Source organism: Zootoca vivipara, chromosome 15, assembly GCF_963506605.1.
Source record: "Zootoca vivipara chromosome 15, rZooViv1.1, whole genome shotgun sequence".
NCBI lineage: Eukaryota > Metazoa > Chordata > Lepidosauria > Squamata > Lacertidae > Zootoca > Zootoca vivipara.
In genome coordinates, this window is record NC_083290.1 from 17,400,275 (window position 1) to 17,420,358 (window position 20,084).

At 47.8% G+C, this 20,084-nt stretch overlaps 1 protein-coding gene across 2 annotated transcripts in view; it reads right to left on the reverse strand.

Moving 5' to 3' along the window:
- ETS1 (ETS proto-oncogene 1, transcription factor) overlaps positions 1-19,683 on the reverse strand; it is a 112,874-nt gene extending 93,191 nt beyond the window's left edge. Inside the window, exons 1-3 of one of the 2 annotated variants that reach the window (XM_035138940.2) lie at positions 19,605-19,683; positions 11,718-11,800; positions 2,508-2,652 (exon numbers count right to left, since the gene is read on the reverse strand). In XM_035138940.2, the coding sequence (XP_034994831.1) occupies positions 2,508-2,652; positions 11,718-11,789 (217 nt within the window). In that variant the 5' untranslated portion in view covers positions 11,790-11,800; positions 19,605-19,683. Of the gene's footprint in view, positions 1-2,507; positions 2,653-11,717; positions 11,801-19,564 lie in introns of both variants that reach the window. The other variant, XM_060268403.1, reaches the window with a different exon arrangement.
- Between the last annotated feature and the right edge of the window lie 401 nt (positions 19,684-20,084).

The following is a 20,084-nucleotide window of genomic DNA, read 5'->3' on the forward strand; positions in this document are numbered from 1 at the left end:
ATCTTGCTTTGGGCACCAAAGGCCAAAATTCTTCTGAGGAAGGTAAAACTACTCCCCACACCAAATATGTTCAATTTTTGTTCCAGGATGGCATTTTTTAAATTAAAAAAACCATTGAAACTAGACTCTGTGAGGAGCAGTAGGTGCTTCCAGGTGGGCCCTAAACTGTGCAGTCAGCCATCTTGTTCATTCAGGAAGGTTCCCCCCCCCCGAGTGATTTTTGTCCTGCATTGCACTTATCTTGGGCTGCTTTATTCCCCACCACAGGAAATCCGAATAGGGAGCAAAAGGGCCCTTCCATGCTCTCTGGACGGAGATATGGCAGGATACAGGGATATAAAGCCATAAGGCCAGCTGGATCAGGCCAATGGCCCTTCTAGTCCAGCATCCTGTTCTCACAGTGGCCAACCAGATCCCCGTGGGGGGAAAGTGACAAGTGGGGTGCCGCAGGGTTCTGTCCTGGGTCCGTTGTTGTTCAACATCTTTATAGATGACTTGAATGGAGGTCCTGAGGGGGTGCTCATCAAATCTTCAGATGACACCAAACTGGGAGGGGGTAGCTAATACAAGGACACCCTGCAGCAAGGCGAAAGCATGTAAGGAGGGGGTGGGGCCAGAGCAGTGAGGGGTGGGGCCTGGAAGAGGAGGTGTGGCCTTGGAGAGGCATGACCTGAAGAGACTGCTGAGGGCTAGGAACAGGTGCCCTGAGATCCCCTACTCCTGGTCCAGAGAAATCTTTGTCCTGCTTCATGATAAGGCTGAAGAAGAAAACAGTTGTGCCCAGCAATATAACAATAACAATTTATTATTTATACCCCACCCATCTGGCTGGGTTTCCCCAGCCACTCCAGGTAGCTCCCAACAGAATATTAAAAGCACTATATGTTTTGATATAACTAGCATCCTCTTAAACCTTTAATACTGAAGTTGAAGAAGATGATGTAAACAATCTCTGTACTTCACTCAGTCACAGTCATGGTCCCCCCCCCCTTTGATTGGTTTGTACATCCCATTGAGTTTCTGAAGTTGCATTTTCAAAAAGAAAGGAACAAATATTTAAGAACAAACGGACCCCCAACAAGAAAAGTTGCAACCTGCAAAAGCTTTGCAGCATGAAAAGGGCGTGTGGATGGATGCAGAGGAAGTGGTGGCGGCACAGTGATGACGAGGGGAGGCTTTTGACAGTCAACAACAGTCGTTGCACAGAGGAAGCCGTGGAAGAAACCCCTGCACTTGTTACAACATTTTACCTTAAAAAACAGAAGGGCCTTGGAAGAAGAGCATCTGCTGGGTCATAAGAACATAAGATAAGCAATCTGGATCAGGCCAAAGGGGAGCCCACTTAGTCCAGCATCCTGTTCTCGCAGTGGCTAACCAGATGCCCCAATAGGAAACGCACAGTCAGGATTTGAACACAAGAGCCCTCTCCCCTCCTGTGGTTTCCAGAAGCTGGAATTCAGAAGCATCACCACTGCCTCTGACCTTAGAGGCAGAGCACAGCCATCCTGGCTAGTAGCCATCAACAGGGGCGGAGGAAGATAGGGGCGGTGCACCCCGAGCGACGCGATCCCAGGGGCACCATCGCCACGGCCCGCCCCACCCCCAAAACGCGTGCCCCACCCCAAAATGTGTGCCACGTCACTGTGCACACCCCGCCTCGCCCCCAAAACGCGTGCCACGTCACTGCGCTCAGCGCGCCCCGCCCCAAAACGCGCACCTCGCCACTGCGCACGGCATGCTCCGCCCCTAAAACGTGCGCCACGTCACTGCCCCACCCCCAAAACGTGCACCACGTCACTGCGCACGCCGCGCCCAACCCCCAGAACACACATCACGTCACTGGGGGCAGCGCGCCTGCTCTCCATCCCCGGTGGCAGAGCATGAAGCTCTGCCGCTGGCCATCAATAGCCCTCTCCTCCTCCATGAGTTCACCTTTCCCCATATGTACCCACTTGACCGCATTGGCGGAACCGGAACTATTATAGTACATGTGCCACATAACACCTGCAAGATTTCGTTAGTGGCACAACCTGCACCTTGGAACTCCCTGCCTCTTGAAACCAGGCAGGAACCTTCGCTATACCCTTTTCGGCACCTGCCGAAAAACACGCTCTTGTTTCGCCAAGCCTGCCCCGGTGCTTAGAAAGTTGGTGTGTGTGTTTCATCTGGTTCAATCTATAAACTTTTTGAAAGTCTTATCAATTTCCCCCTATTGATTATTTTTACTGTTTCACCTTTTTTTGGTAAACCATTCTTTTTTAAAAAACAAACAAACAAGCAATGTGTCAATTACATGAAATGAATAAATGAATATTCCCATTTTGCAGACAGTTAGGGTAGATAACTGAGGCTGAACGAGAGAGACCACGTGACGGGGTCAAGAACCGAAGCCGGGCTTCCAGAATCAACATTCCCTCTACACAGTGTGACATAATGGCAGGGGAAAAAACAGATCCTGCGGTGGGGAAATAGGAAAATGCCTTTGCCAGAACCAAGAGGAGACCTACCTGTGCTCTGATATTCAAGCCCCGTGGGCACTTCCTGGATGGCCGCTTCGTCCCAGACTGGGTAGAATGCCCTCTGCTGGTAACAGGTGGACTGGAACCCACAGGTTGCCCATGGGTCTTCATAAGGGTTGACATCTCCCTGCCTCTGTGGGAAAGAGAAGCACACCTGGCTGAGCAAAGGTTTCCAGAGGAATGACACCAAAGGCAGTCATCACAAAGTGGGCAAGCTGGAAAGTGTGCAGAGGACCACGATGATCAAGGGTCCAAGTTTTATGAGGACCGGTTGAGGAAATTGGGGGTGTTTAGCCTGGAAAAGTGGAGTCCAAGAGGAGATAAGAGAGCCATCTTTTCAAATATCTGAAGGGCTGCCACATGGAGCATGGAGCAAGCTTGTTTTCTGCTGCTCCAGAAGGTAGGATCCGAACCAAGGGACTCAAATTGCAGGAAAAGAGATCCTGACTAGACATTAGGAAGAACTTTCTGGCAGTCGGGGTTGTTTGACAGTGGAACGGACTCCCTCAAAAGGTGGTGGACTCACCTTCCTAGGAGGTTTTTAAGCAGAGGTTGGGTGGCTATCTGTCATGGATGCTTTAGCTGTGATTGGGGTTGGACTAGATGACCGTTGGGTACCTTCCACTCAGTGCATCAAACTGCAGAACAGGGATGGGGAACCCCAGGACTGAATAGGGCACATGTGGTCCTCCAGCCTTTGTGATTCTCCCTTAGCTATCCCTTCCCCAGGCCAATCCTGCCCCAGGTCCCCCTTGAGTGCTCTTGTCCGGCTGGACTGGGCCCCTGAACTGGAAAGATACTCCATCTGGAGATGGGGAGAAGCGGTGGTGCACAAACCTCCTATCTGGACTGTACAATGGGAAAACCCACTACTGAATGTGGCTCCCAGGAGGTTCCACACCAAGAAAGGACAACACACACCCATCAGCTCTTTGCGGTGTTTGTGTGATGCTCCCTCTTTCCCACACAAGTCAAGAGAGACAGAAAGGACTGAACATGCTGTGCATCATTAGATTCTGAAAAGAAAACAGTTTCAACATAAATGTTGGTGATGCTGCCACAGGGCCTTTTCAGTGGTGGCTCCCTGATTGCAGAATCACCTCCCCACTGAGGTGCGCCTGTCTCCATCCTTATTAGCTTTCAGGATTAATTTGAATATGTCCCTGTTTACATTTGGTGGCTGAGGAAAGACCGTTCCCGGTAACCTTGAGATCACTGGACGGAAGAATATTTTTAATCGGAATTGCTTTTAGAATGTTTTAAAACTGAAACTGTATGTAGATGTTTTTAACGAATTTTTTTTATAGAATGCTTTCCCGTGCTTTTGTTTTGAAATTGTGTGTGTGTTTGCCGTCCGGGGCTCCTTTGGGAGGAAGGGAGGAATATAAATTCAATGCATAAAAACAGTCGAACGTTGTTCTATGAGCAGATAAAAACATATACTCAGTAATAACAAGGTCAAGTCTCATGGGTCAGAGAACGCCTGGGCAAAAAGAGATGTCTTTAGAAGGCATTAGAAACATGCTCTGACTCCAGTGGTATGATTGGGGCAGGACTTTAGGGCAGATGTCCAGGGGCCCACGCAGCAGAATGAGCTGGAGGAGCCCCCAAAGTACAGTGGGGAGAGGTCCGGCTTTCTACAGGTTGAAGAAAGGGAAGTGATACACATGGGGTTTTATTCAATGTTAGTCCTACACAGAATAAACCCTGCAAAATCAATGGACACAACTCCATTGTCACCATTGTCCTTCCTTGGAGGTTTTAAAGCAGAGGTTGGATGGCCCTTTGTCAGGGATGCTTTAGCTGAGATTCTTGCCTTCCAGGGGATTGGACTAGCTGTCACTTGGGGGTCCCTTGCAATGCTATGATTTTATAAAGAAGGGATTTTTTTGGGGGTGTGTGTGCCTGCAGATGTCCAGATGTTGCAGAACTCCCAGTATAACCAATGGGTGGTGCAGTCCAGCAACATCTGGAGTGTCACATATTCCACACCCCTGACTTGAAAAGATGGGGCCATGTAAGAACTATTATAGCCTTATCAAACTATTGGTCCATCTAGCTCACTACTGTCTACACTGACCGGCAGCATCGCTCCCGGATTTTCAGCAAGGGAGACATTACCAGGGATCGAACCTGCACTCTTCTGCATGCAAAGCTATGGCCTTTCCCCTAAATCCAGCATCTGGAACTGCCCCATTGCGCGCATCTCTGTTTGGGCATCTCTGCCTTCCAATACTCTGGAAGCGACCCAATGTTAATGCTCTGGCCCGACTCTTGCAGCCTGTTTCAAAGCGGAGGGCGGCTTTCTGCAGCCCTTGCTGCCCCACCCATATCCTTCCACCAGCACAGCGGCGGCACTGTCACACGTCCCTGTCCCCCAGGGAGCTGGGGGAGGCTCAGCAATAGGAAGCGACAGGAAGGCAGGAATAATTTTAGACAAACAACGCCAGGAACTCTGTTTCTTTTTTAAAGTACGGTAAAAGAAAAAAAAAGAAAATGCACAAGAAAACTCCCTGGAAGTTGCTGCCACACGAGACGCAAGACCACCCTTTAGAACAGATCTTAGGTCACAAAGAGAAGCTGCTTTTTTTGGGGGGGGGGGAGTGGCTTAACTGGTGAAGGAGAAACCTTTGAGCCGGCTTAGAATTGGCCATTTGCTGCACCTACCATGAGTAGGGCCGTAGCTCAGTGGTGGAAAACTTGCCTTGCATACAGAAGGTTCCAGGTTCAATCCCTGGTATCTCCAGGTAGGGCAGGCAGAGAAATTTGCTTGAAACCCTGGAAAACCACTGCCAGTCAGTGTGGAAAAGACTGAGGTGGAGGGAACAATTTGTCTATGTCTACAGCCATAGATGTCTACAGGAGGGCCAGGGTGGTGTAGTGATTCAGACCCTCCAAGTGTCCCTATTTTCCAGAGGTGTCCCTAATTTTGAGAAGCCATCCCGATTTGATCCAGGAATGTCCTGCTTTTCCTTAGGCCGTTCCTATTTTCATTAGAAACGTTTGAGGGTATGGGGTTATCCAGTGCTTTCCCCCCCTTCTAAATAAATGTTTAGGGATACTCTCATTTTCCTACTCATATTAAAATACTGCCCCTCAATGAGGCCAAACTTAGATTCACAAAATGTTTAGGGGTATGCGTACCCCTGCGTACCCCCAGAAAAAAAGCACTGGAGTTATCCGACCCCCGAGCCGCCTGAAGGCAATCCTGTATAGGGAAGTGGTTTTTTTTTAAAAAAAGTGTTTAATGTTTTATTATGTTTTTATATATGTTGGAAGCTGCCCAGAGTGGCTGGGGCAACCCAATAACATGTGTGGGGTTGAAATAGTAAAAGTATCTTTATGGAATGGGACGTTCCTATTTTTATCAGATAAATGTTGGAGGGTTTGGTGGTTTAAACCAGGCATCCCCAAACTTTGGCCCTCCAAATGCTTTGGACTACAATTCCCATCTTCCCCAACCACTGGTCCTGTTAGCTAGGGATCATGGGACTTGTAGGCCAAAACATCTGGAGGGCCACAGTTTGGGGATGCCTGGTTTAGGGTGTTGGACTAGGACCTTGGAGACTAGGGTTCAAAACCCCAGTCAGCCATGAAGCCAGCCAGTGTTTCTCAGCCTAGCCTACCTCACTGGGCTGTTGTGGGGAAGAAATGGAGAGAGGGAGACCTCCATGGAGGCAAGGTGGGATATAGATGCAATGATAATACGTATGATCAGCGTGGTGGTCTGGGCTGCCAGGGTATTGGGATCTTGGGAGCTGCCCAAGGATGCTGTCGTCTGCTGCCAAGTCTGGCTCCTTCCCTGTCTTCTGACCTCAGGGCAGATCAGGCATAGGCAAACTCCGGCCCTCCAGATGTTTGGGACTACAATTCCCATCATCCCTGACTCCTCTTCTTCTTCTTTGGCGATCACTCGTAGCCAAGTAAGATTATCTTCCATAAACATGGTTTTAACCATGAGTCCGTAAGTGACTGTGGAGGCCAATTCTGGATCCACACGTCCTTCCACAGTGGGGACATTGGTTTCTGGGTGGCAGTTGATCACAGTGTGGATTTGCCAAGAGTGCCTTCCTCTTAGCACGTTTCTCCCTTGCGTCCTGAGTTCAAGTGTCTTCAAAGCCCATCACACCTTTGGTAAAGGCTGTTCTCCAACTACAGCACTCGCACGCCAGTGTTTCCCAGTTGTCAGTTTTTATCCCTGACTACTGGGCCTGTTAGCTAGGGATGATGGGAATTGTAATCCCAAACATCTGGAGGGCAGGAGTTTGCCTATGCCTGGGGTAGATCTTAGATCAAGTGCGGGGAGGCAGCCAGGGCTGCGGCAGAGACGGCGGGGTGCAATCCTACCACCACACTCCCCCACTGCCATGCATTGCTTTCCCACATTTCCATTGCTCCAAAATCTTCTGATATTTCTTTGGCTCCATATGTATATTCATGGCTATATATTTCAGGAAAGAGTGCATTCAAGCCATGTCTCTGAGCACTTTTTGGGGCCCGGAATGCCAAGCAGGATTAATCCAGAAACTGACTAATGCTTCAGGAGAGGATTCCCACGCAGGCTCAGCTTCCACCGATATCAGAAGTTATTAGGATCAAGCCCTGCAAGTGCGACATGCGAAAGTCTGGCAACCACAACATTCCCCAGGCGGGGAAATCGCACTGACTGTCTACAGCTCACCACGGAGTCAGAATCCTCAAGCAACAAAACTGCCAATGCTGGCCTTGGAAGAATCCCACCGTGGAGCATGGCTACCGGTAACTGGATGTCATCACAAATGTCAAGATGATCCAGAAGGGTCAACGCAAGCAAACCGGGAAGATTGACGGACGTGTGCGTTGCTGGGAACCCTTTGGCCCAGTTGCCCTTAGTAGCCCCAAGTGCACAACAGGCAACTTTGAGAGGGGAGGGAGATGGGCACTGCAGAGTTGCCTCCAGCACTCGCCCTACTCAGAGTAGAATCATAGAAGTGTAGGGCTGGAAGGGACCCTGAGGATCATTCTAGTAGTTCAGGGGTCCCCAGACTTACCGGCGTTTGGGCCGGTTCCCACCGCGCCGATCGCGCGGCGGGCCGGAGGGCGGGGGAGCGCGCGCCTGTGCGGGCCGGCGGGCGGGGGAGCGCGCGCCTGTGCGGGCCAGCGGGCGGGGGAGCGCGCGCCTGTGCGGGCCAGCGGGCGGGGGAGTGTGCGCCTGTGCGCATGCGCGCGGGCGCTTACTGGCGCGGCGGCGCGCTTCCAGGGTGGAAAAAGCGCTGAAAATCCGTTGTGCGCATGCGTATGGGCCTCCCCCAACCCGGAAGTGCACCAGAAATGACCTCTTCCGGGTCGGGAGAGGCCCATACGCATGCGCACAAAGGATTTTCGGCGCTTTTTTCCCGATCCGGAAGAGCGCTGCCGCGCCGCGCGCCGTAAGAGCGGGCGGCGGGCGGCGGGGGTCCTCGCGGGCCGGATTGGCAGGCCAATTGGGCCGCATCCGGCCCCCGGGCCGTAGTCTGGGGACCCCTGTAGTAGTTTAACCTCCTGCAATGCAGGAAAGTGCAGCTGCCCCATATGGGGATCGAACCTGCAACCTTGGCATTATCAGCTCTAACCAACTGAGCTATATGATGCTGTATGAGCTGCAATGCTTTTTCCTCCTAGAAAAACAGGCGTCGGTACTCACCATGAAGTTGTTACATTTTTTAACAACAAAAAGAGGTGCCAGTACTGCGTACCCTTGAGCACCCCCTTAAAAAAGCATTGGCTATATGGGGCATCATTTAGCCCAACAGCCTTGTAATGCAGGAATCACTGCTTAAGAATCCCTGACAGATAACTCCCTGGGGTGGGGTGGGGGGTGATTATTGTTTTGCTTGTTACTACGCTATGTGTTTTTGTATTTTTATATTGTAAAGTGACCTGTGATCCTCGGTTGAAGGGCAGTATATAAATTTAATTAATAAATAAGGTAGTGGGCATGCCTAACTTAGGTTCATTTATTTCAATGGGTCTACTCTAAGTAGAACTTAATTGGACTTAATTGGATGGATACCAACCCAACTTAATTGGATGGATACCAGGAACTTAATTGGATGGATACCAGGAAAAGACCCTGATGTTGGGAAAGATTGAGGGCACAAGGAGAAGGGGACGACAGAGGACAAGATGGTTGGACAGTGTTCTCGAAGCTACAAACATGAGTTTGACCAAACTGCGGGAGGCAGTGCAAGACAGGAGTGCCTGGCGTGCTATGGTCCATGGGGTTACGAAGAGTCGGACACGACTAAACGACTAAACAACAACAACCAACCCATGGGTCTACTCCAGGCATCCCCAAACTTCAGCCCTCCAGATGTTTTGGACTACAATTCCCATCATCCCTGACCACTGGTCCTGTTAGCTAGGGATCATGGGAGTTGTAGGCCAAAACATCTGGAGGGCCACAGTTTGGGGATGCCTGGTCTACTCCCATGTTGCAGAAAGGTGTTTGTTTGTTTGTTTGTTTGTTTGTTTGTTTGTTTGTACCCGTTGCCTGGCTACAGAAACGCACTGCATAATTCAGAGAAGTGCAAATCTTAAAGGAGGGCTGGGTTTCGACGCGTGAATTGTGTCAGAAAACGAGAATGAGTCACCCTATGGCGTGTGTGCAAAAACCATCAAACACAGCCTGTAAAAACCACCACAATGTGTTTCCCCCACCCCACCCCACCCCACTGCTAACCCCAAGAGCAAGCAGGACAATGTCACCACTGGCCACCAAGATCGGGCTTAAACAAGCAGGTCTTTCAGAAATAATATGGCACGCATGGGCGTAGCCAAGTGGGGGACAGCTGCCCCCCTAAATCAATAAAATTAAAGATACATAGCAAACTGAGGTTATGCCCCCTCTAACAAAAGGCCTGCCCCCCCCAAACCAAAAATCCTGGCTACAACTCTTGTTTGTCATCTATGGAAATAAAAGGTGTAACAAGGAAACAGCTTGTGGGGGGTGATAATGGGGGAGGCCAGAGCACCACAGTTGCCTAGATGGGGCCAGACCTTGGGACAGCTGAGTTCAGGGGAAGGAAACTCTCTTTCCTGTTATCCCAAAATAATAGCGGGCTCAGCAGACCTTCTGCCAATGACGTGTTCTGCATTCTCTCCTGGCTTCTGAGGCTCTTCTGCCTCACGCGAGAAACACCTCAACACAACCAGGACCTTATTTTCTTTGAGTGCCATCCCACAGGGAGTCCTCAGCTCTGGGCTCTGCAAAGTCCCCCTGGGCATTCAGAAATCTACCAGGTTCCAACTAGTTTACCAGGACCCTTCTTTTGAAGTGTGTATTTAGACTCAGGGCTGTGTCTAGTGTTTTCCGTCCACTTGCTCAGGGGCTGTTGAGCCAGCAGGCAAGGGAGGTTTTAATACGTTATGCCATGTAGAAATCTGATGTGACCATTGTGCTAGCATGAAATTGTGCTACAAATTGTGCAATCTATCGTGCGACAAGGTTACCAGCAAACTGCTCGTCCATCCTCTTGCACAACTGGTGCAAGACATTTCACCGGGGGAAGGAGGATCCCACTAAGGGCCTTTAACAGGCATAGGCAAACTTGGCCCTCCAGATGTTTTGGGACTACAATTCGCATCATCCCCTGACCACTGGTCCTGCTAGCTAGGGATCATGGGAGTTGTAGGCCAAAAAACATCTGGAGAGCCGAGTTTGCCTACCAGTATGCCTTGGGTACAACCCCATGTAAATTGGCAGAGGCAACATTTGTACAAATTTGTCTCCTCTCTTGCACTCTTTGTTTCATAACCCATTTCCTCTTCCTTGGCAATGGCCACTCGATTGCTAACTCTTGAAACTGCAAAGATGGGGTTTGTGGAAATAGCCAACACCAGGTCTGTGGGCACATCAGGGGGTGGATCTTCAGGGTACATGGCAGAGCCTGGAGGTGATGCCCAGTGGCTGGGGGCAGATTAGAAGTGAAGCCCAATGTTGTTGCACATGTCTGGGTACAGACCCCAGCACAAAAGCACTCTGTACATTGAAGACACCCTTTTCTGAGAGGAGGCAGAAAGGCTTTCCCTTTACTGGCAGCTGCCCCCAAAGCAAAGGAATCAGAAAACCACCCCCCACCCTGGTTGACTGGCAGCTCCCAGTGTGAGGGTCACACCCTGCAGAGATCTCATGTTCCTCAGAATTGCTCCTTGACGGAGGCTGCTCACATCTTCAGACGTGAGTCACCGGTCTGAGCGGTCTATGCTTGCAATGGAAGGCAATGTGAAACTCACAGCATCCCTTGCCTTTCACATGACTCAAGACCGACACCCCGAGATCCTTCTTGCATGAGCACCAATAAAAAGGAGGAGGTTACCCTGAATGCCTATCCCCACACCAAGGCATGTGTGAAGTGAGCTATCAGGTGCTGAGATATCAAGGGGTGAAATCCACGCATGAGCCAAGCCCAACGTCCAAGTCCATTTCTTTAAGTTCACTTAGAAAACCAGGAAGTTTGAGTTATCAAAGGATTAGTTACAGGTAGGTAGCCGTGTTGGTCTGAGTCAAAGCAAAATAAAAAAATTCCTTCAGTAGCACCTTAAAGACCAACTAAGTTTTTATTTTGGTATGAGCTTTCGTGTGCATGCACACTTCTTCAGATACCTGAAGAAGTGTGCATGCACACGGAAGCTCATACCAAAATAAAAACTTAGTTGGTCTTTAAGGTGCTACTGAAGGAATTATCAAAGGATGCTTGTGTTCAAGCTTGTATCTTGTTTCATAGAATTGTAGGGTTGAAAGGGATCCAAAGGGTCATCCAGTCTAACCCCTTGCAATGCAGATTTGGAAAGTACAGATTATGTAGGATTGCCTTCAAATACACACTGAATCAAATTTCTCTCGCATCTCCAGCCAAGTGCAGAAGTCTCCTTACTCTGAAGTCTGGAACTTATTCATAGAATCACAGACTTGCAGAGTTGGATGTGATCTTGAGGATCATCTAGTCCAACCCCCTGCAATGCAGGAATATGCAGCTATACCATGCAGGGATTGAACCTGCAACCTTGACGTTATCAGCACCATGCTCCAACCACCCAAGCTAGTGCTCACAGAATTGAATCCGCTGTTTATTCTGAATGTTTAAACTCAGTTGATTTGAACCCTGGCTGAGATCGGTTCATTCCCTGCCTTGTGTTGCCTCCCCACCCAAATACTGTGCCCAGCAGACCCTTCCTTACCATCACAGCAGGGCGGGCCAGAGGATAGGGGGCTGGGCTTCCAATAGTCGTATCCATATAGTAACTCATCATCTTTGAGGCACCTGCAGAAATGGGAAAGGGCCTGTTAAACAAATTCCCAAGAGATGGACATGATGCAGAAGGTGGATTATCTTGTCTGCGTTGCCTTTAGGCTGCAGCCAGTGTTCTCTGTCTGCTGGTCCAAAGAACCTTATGTAGAGTGGGAGGTTGGGTTGTAATGTTGTGCAACAGAGGAACTTAACACATCAGTCTGTTGTGCAACAAAATTACCAGCAACCTGTTTATGCATTGTCTTGCGCAACAACATCCCATTAGTGCAAAACCTTTCACCAGCAGAACAAGGTGAACATGACTTTAACTTAGTACTAAATTAGAGATAACCTTCTGTTCATTGGACACAGGCTTCCAAAAAGATGAGGTTGCTGGTATTATTATTATTATTATTAAATTGCTTTTTACAGATCGCCTCAAATCAACTTACAAAATATTAAAATGCATAGCAACTGAAACATTTAAAATTCATAACATGGAGTAAAATATAAAAACATTAAAGTGTACATCAACCATAATAAAATGAATCTGATTCTACCAAGAGCTGAACTCCAAACCAGGCCAGGATTATACTACATTATGATTAAATGAATATCCAAACACCTGAATGTTTTGGCCTGGGAGATAATGTTGCCGATGTTGACCCCAGGTGAGTTTCCCTGGAAAGAGTGTTCTGTAATTGGGGAGCTACCACTGAAAAGACTCTTTCTTTCATTGCCAATGCCACCCTTCATAACTCCCTCACCAGAGACACACAGACAATGGCTTCTGGTGACACATGTAGGGTTCAGGTAAGTTTGTAAGGAAAGTGGTTTGGGGCCCCCAAGCTAAAGAATCAAGATGGCGGACTGAACCTTAAAAAACTTCCCTGGTTTCTTAGAATACTAAACAATGCAGGGAATGAGTCTGCTAGTATATTCCCCTCCGTCTCTCAATGGCAGAAGTTTGAGTGCAGTGTCAACTTGATATTTTTGTGAACAAACAAAACACGGTCATTTTTCATCATTTCAAAGCCCCATCCCCAGCAATATTTGAGACTCTCAGCTCTGAAGGAAACTGGGGAGTTCATTAAAGCTCAAAGGGAAAGCAGATTTCAATTTATTAGGATGATGGGGGCAATTCAAAAAAAGAAAACAAATCCTTATGGTTGATTGTGACATGAAACAGCTGGCAAGAAAGGCAGAAACTGGTAGTTTCATTTCTTTCTCTGAAGGGTTAGAAATATCTCAATTTAAGCATCTTGAACTCCTCTCACTGATGGATGGATGGATGGATGGATGGATATTCCTGAGATTATACAAACAATAAAGAAAGCAGTGAGACATGCAATAGTATGAAAGCATGCAGAGCTCTGGCAAAATGTGCACCATCTATGTAAGTAACAAATATTTCAACTACAAAAGAAGAACACACAAACAAAATATCCCACTGCTAAGCCATGGTCATTGAAAGCCACTTTAACTAGCTCCTCAGTTATAGGGAAGGCTGAAGTTGGCTGCTTGGAGGAACCAGCAGGAGGAAGATCCAGCGCTGAGGTCAATCCAACCACCAGGGAAGGATTCCAGTGAATTCCAGGCTATGATAGGCTGACAGGGAGAGTGGTGATGCGTCTGGACTACAACTCCCATGATCCCTGACCAGTGGCCACATGGGCTAGGGCTGATGGGAGTTGAAGTCCAACAACATCTGGAAGGCTACATGTTCTCCATCCCGGATTTAACATCTTTGCCCACCCCTGGAACACAGGGAACAGTTGAGTTCAATGAGATTGCAGCCCAGATAGGTTTTTGGATTTACATCTGAACTGTAGATGCTGGACTGTATTCAACTAACTTTTATTCAGGGTAGACCCACCTGAAATTAATGGTCATGACTAACTCCAGTCTATTAATTTAAATAGGTCTACTCTGAGTAAGTTTGTTGAGTGCAATTCTTATAGAAAACATTTGGATGGTCTGAAGCTTTAATACTGAATCCTGTATACCAGCAGAGTTCTCATATTTGCATGGTGGGCTAAATGTGGGCAACTCCACCAAGACCTTCTTGATCTCTAAACCTTTTGCTGACACTGACCATAACTAGTAGGCTTTCTACCATTCTATGATTCGAACTACTAGAACAACAAGCCAGCTTTAGCAAAGAATGGGGATTGCTCTGCAGCTGACCTTTGTCAAAACTTTTTGGCCTTTTGGTGTCTTGGTGCAAGTAAACAAATACTGTACTGTACAGTTACAAACTGATGGCAGAAAGTGAGGAGGAATTAAAGAACCTTTTAATGAGGGTGAAAGAGGAGAGCGCAAAATATGGTCTGAAGCTCAACGTCAAAAAAAACCAAGAGCATGGCCACTGGTCCCATCACCTCCTGGCAAATAGAAGGGGAAGAAATGGAGGCAGTGAGAGATTTTACTTTCTTGGGTTCCATGATCACTGCAGATGGTGACAGCAGTCACGAAATTAAAACAAGCCTGCTTCTTGGGAGAAAAGCAATGACAAACCTATCTTAAAAAGCAGAGACATCACCATGCCGACAAAGGTCCGTATAGTTAAAGCTATGGTTTTCCCAGTAGTGATGTATGGAAGTGAGAGCTGGACCATAAAGAAGGCTGATCGCCGAAGAATTGATGCTTTTGAATTATGGTGCTGGAGGAGACTCTTGAGATTCCCATAGACTGCAAGAAGATCAAACCTATCCATTCTGAAGCAAATCAGCCCTGAGTGCTCACTGGAAGGACAGATCGTGAAGCTGAGGCTCCAATACTTTTGCCACCTCATGAGAAGAGAAGACTCCCTGGAAAAGACCCTGATGTTGGGAAAGATGGAGGGCACAAGGAGAAGGGGACGACAGAGGACGAGATGGTTGGACAGTGTTCTCGAAGCTACGAACATGAGTTTGACCAAACTGTGGGAGGCAGTGGAAGACAGGAGTGCCTGGCGTGCTATGGTCCATGGGGTCACGAAGAGTCGGGCATGACTGAACAACAACACAGTTACAAACAGATAGCTGAGCTGGCGACTGTGCAAAAAGTGAAGTGGAGCATGTAAAGCAAAATCTTTATAAATGTCCTAGCACGATCACCCACACCCCTGGGATTTAGACAAGCTAATCAGATATGGTGGTAGTAATACAGTAATCCTAATAACAACAGGTAGTATAGAATGATGTTCTACTCAAAACTAATGAACTTAAGTTAGTCTGATCCATTAACTTCAATGGACCTTCTTTGAGCAGGATTACCATTGGCTACAACCTGCTATTCTCAAGCACATTACCTTTTAAACCTCCAAGTAAGGTAGTTCAATATTATTATCCCCACATATCACTCTATGTTGCAGGCTGGAACATGGCTTGTCATGAGCTCATTGGGGTGGCCTTAAATGAGCCCTTAGAAGTTGCAGGATTTGAATCTGGGACTTCCCAATTATCACATCAGCCTCTCAGCTGACAGGCTCCTGCCCTTTGGAATACACAACCCCAAATTGGCATCATTCCATATAAGCCCACAGTGGCCCGTTTCCACTCTGCATCTCCAACAAGCAAGCCATCCATCCTGGCCAATGAATTTGGGGAGCTACTACAGGTACAGACTCCACTCGAGCTATACACACACTAACGAGTTCTGGCTTTCTTCAATTTGATCCGGGTGTGGGGGGGGGGGCTGACTTCTGCTTATAAAATCCCATATCCTGCCTTCCTCTGTTCACCATTAGCCTCTGAGAACATGAGAGGCAGGGGCTATGAAGGTGTAATTAGTTTTGGCAAACATCACAATCAACAGCAAGGAAGAGGCGGTTGGTAAAACTGACAAGGCAGGAGGTCAAGGCAAGGGCACTTGCGAGGAACCCAACAGATTGCAGGTTGTGGGTGACCATTAAAGCCGCAGAGGGCTGCTCCACTTTAGGTCTCAGTCCCAGAGTGCACAAGCTGTTGATAATTAAAGGAAGATGTGGATGGCTGAAAAGGTGCAATGGATAGCAGGGCTCTCAAGCAATTAAACCTTCTTGGCTTTTTGTTTGTTAACTGCTTGCCATTTAACCAACTAATTAACTCAGCTGAAATGAATCACAGAATTGTAGAGTTGGAAGGGACACCCAGGGTCATCTAGTCCAACACCCTACAATGCAGGAAATGTGAATGCATTTCACTCAGATAGGTGCCTCGTGGGTGGTGCTGTGGGTTAAACCACAGAGCCTAGGGCTTGCCGATCAGAAGGTCGGCGGTTCAAATCCCCACGACGGGATGAGCTCCCATTGCTCAGTTCCTGCTCCTGCCAACCTAGCAGTTCGAAAGCATGTCAAAATGCAAGTAGATAAATAGGTACCGCTCTGGCGGGAAGGTAAACGGCATTTCCATGCGCTGCTCTGGTTCGCCAGAAGCGGCTTAGTCATACTGGCCACATGACCTGGAAGCTGTACGCAAGCTCCCTCGGCCAATAAAGCAAGATGAACGCCGCAACCCCAGACTTACCTTCCAAGTCCCGGACTGCAGAATCCGGGACTGGCAGCCGTGTGACACCGGAAGTTGCGTCAACGTAACTTCCGGTGTCGCTTTGCCCTTCTATGGGCACCAAAAATGGCCGCCGCCGGCTTTGAAAGTCGCTTGTACGCATGTCAGGAAGTGCGTCAACGCAACTTCCAAAAAATGGCCGCCGCCGCCACCAGAAGTCGCGTCTATGCACTTCCGGACATGCGTAGATGCGACTTTTGAAGCCGGCGGCGGCCATTTTTTGTGCCCATAGAAGGGCAAATCGAAAAAAAAAATGGCCGCCGGCAGGAGAAAATGACGGAGAAAAACAAAAGACGAAGTGATACGGGGGACCACCGGGAAAAGGTAAGTAAAAACGGGGGTTTCCCGGGGAAAACGGGGTACTTGGCAGCTATGACCCCAGAGTCGGTCACAACTGGACCTAATGGTCAGGGGTCCCTTTACTTTTACCTTTAACATATGGTCTAAAACAGGCACCCCCAAACTGCAGCTCTCCAGATGTTTTGGCCTACAACTCCCATGATCCCTAGCTAACAGGACCAGTGGTCGGGGAAGATGGGAATTGTAGTCCAAAACATCTGGAGGGCCGAAGTTTGGGGGATGCCTGCTCTAAAACCCCACCTCTCATCATTAGGCAAAGGAAGTCCAACTTCAATATTTTGTGTTCCACACCTTCTTACAGTAACACACCAGAACCAAATACAGACTCATAGAATTAGACAAGTGCACATCTTGAACCCTCGGCAATTAATTGATTAAGGGTTTAGCTGATGATTCTACCAATTAATTGGAGTGGGAAGGGGGAGACCTGTTAGGCTACAGGCAGAAATAAATATGATGCTAAGGAAGGAGGGCAACCAAAAGGTAATGCCAGCTCAAACTCTCCAGTTTTCCACGCAAGCACATCCCATGATGATGTCCTGATGCCCTTCCCTTCCCCACCTCCACACAGCTGGCTGCCACGAGGAAGGAAACACCCCTAGTGATTACATCATTTACTAGTGATTACATCATTTACTATGCAGTTGTATGACATGACTGGGGAGAGAAAAGAGAAGAGCTTTTGTGGGGTAGTGCAGTTGGTGTGCTGGACATAACTCAGATTCACATTGTTGCTCCTGGGCTAACTTTCAGCCAGTCACCATCTTTCTGCCTAACCTACCTTGCAGGGTTGTTCTGAGGATAAATTGGAAGGGGGGGGGAGAGATCCCAGTAGGAAAGGCAGCGTTTTTTTAAAAAAATGACTTGCTGTTTTCAATGACAGCCCCTGTGACCAGCGTGATATCTGTTTCCAGTCTTCACCTTTGGTGAATTTTATATATCTAAATTTAAAACTTATTAAATTTTAGATTAATTTTCCCAAACATTTTCACAATAACCTTCCAACCAAACACATTGTTTCATACGTTGCCTTCCCACCCTTACCTCAACGGTGTTTTTACTCAGAATCACAGAATCCTGCATTATATATTCATCTATTACAAAATGTTTCTCTATTACAATTATTTTATCATTTCTCTTCCTCTGCTTTTATCTCAAATCCTGCCTGCAATTTCATTTGACTGTAATGTTGTTGTTGTTGTTGTTTAAAAAAATAGTCCACGAAAGGCCTCCATTCTTTGGTATTCATTTCTGAACTTCTTGAATTGAAAATAATTGTGGTCTATATAACATCATTTGCAGACCAGGGGCAATGCATATCTTCAGTCAGGTCAAAGGGGCCAGCCAGGCGCAGAGTCGATGGAAAGGTTAGACCCAGTTATGGCTATGATCCTCATCAGTTTCCTACCTTTAATTACCCGCACAAGTCATCTGTCTGCAGACACCTATAAGATGAAAGTGGCAGGCCTGCAGAAGCATTGCTTCTAAGAGCCATTAAGCAAGGGGAGAAGGATCCCAGCATGATATTCAAAGCCTCCAAGGAATTGCTGCCCTTGACAGTATTTTAAAAGCGTGGTAGAATCGCACATATTATGTCTCAATCACAACCTTGTGGTGGGAAAGGTAAGAACTATTTGCCTAGGTGTAATTTTCTCTCTCTCTCTTTTTGGACGAATCACATTATCTCATGCTTCCACATTGTAGGACGAAGCTGTTCTTGTTATTAACTCTCCAGTAGGTACTTTTAAAAACAAATGACAGCTTGATTCTTCAAGCAGTCATGCTGAAGTATACGTTGCTCGCTCTCAGGTTAGCCCACCCCACAGGGTTGTTGGGAAGGCAAAATGGGGAGGGGGGAGAACCACGCACACTACAGGAGCTCGTTGGGGGGAAAGGCAGGCTATAAATGCAATAAATACATAAGTAAACTGGGAATTTAGCCTCGAAGAGTTGGAGGGCTAGTTGCGTACAATGCACCAGGTTAGAAAACAAAATGGAAAACTGCAGCTTAAAAATTCCCACAATGCTTCTCAGAAATACTGGTTATGCTGAGAGACCCTTCTTCGTAATACACTATTTTCAGACCGACAACTTTGCTCTTCTTCATTCAAGTTCCATTTTCCAGCTACTACTCCTGTCAATTGTAAGAGAAGGAGTGGAAATGGGAAGTAAGGGGGGGAGGGCATGGAGAGAATGAGGATGCTTCAAAACAGACACCAACTATATCTGCGTAAGAATCCTAAAGCATGCCATCCCATGTTGATGATTGATAAGATTAATGTTAATATTGTATAATGCAGCAATTAAGGAAAAGAATAAAAAACACCAGGGCTGGAAGGACAGGAAGTCAAAAAGAAAAATATCACTGAATGATATATTGCATGTGAAGTAAATTTGTTAAAACCTTTGAAAGATCTAATAAAAATTAATATTAAAAAGGTAATATTTTTTATTATCTCACTACTACTAATAAATAGGGTTGTATCGAAAGTTCATCCCTGGGGAGACTCATTGAAACTAATTCATCATATCCATTAACTTCAACGGGTCTACTCTGAGTAGGGGCAACACTGGACACAAACCATAGCAACTAGCACCCCAACTCTGGACACCCTGCGGCATATCCACCTACCGAGCAATGCCAAAGCTTGAAAAATTAGATTCAGCCGCTGAGCCCAGAAACAAACTTCTTCCCTCCCTGCTTTATTTGTCACCTGTACAAAGCACCTCTCCACTGCGGGAGTTGGAATGGATGCCTGACTCCAGATTGCAACGTTCCCTCCCTTCCCTGCAACCCCTTCCCCACGGACTAGTGCTGGAAGAAAAAGCGAGTCATAGGTCACAAAGCACCGTGGGCTATCAGTGCTCCCAACCTCCAAGGGTAGGGAAGCAAGAAATAGGAAGAAATTACCAAGAAGTAAAGTTTTCTACTGGCTTCCTTTGCAACTTGCCTGGGCAGAGAGTAGAGAAAAATGCTGCGCGCGGCTGGAGGAGGTTTTCTTGCTTTCCACGCCTGGCTCAGGACTCTGATCCAACTACCTGGCAGAGTCCTCTTGGCTGGGGCTAAAGAGGATGGAGCTACCGCAATGCTCCTAGCAGAGGCGCCTCTTCAAATGGAAAGAGGGGTGTGGCCAGGGCCGCAGCAGGCAAGGGGCAGCTGGATAAAGCCATCTCTCCTCTCTCCCCGCCCTCCTCCAGCAGCAGCGCAGCTAGGGAAACCGGGCGCGTTGCCACCGACAAATGCAATTAGGCAAGCCAGGAGCCCATCCAAATGAAACTGTCTTTCCGATAGAAGCCATATTGGGCGATGGGGGGGTGGGGGCAGAACAAAATAGCTCATTCGCCTGTCCCTTTCCCCTTGCCCAGGTGGACAGAGTCGTGGGAACACAGAATTGTCGAGTTGGAAAGGATCCCAGGGGTCATCTAGTCCA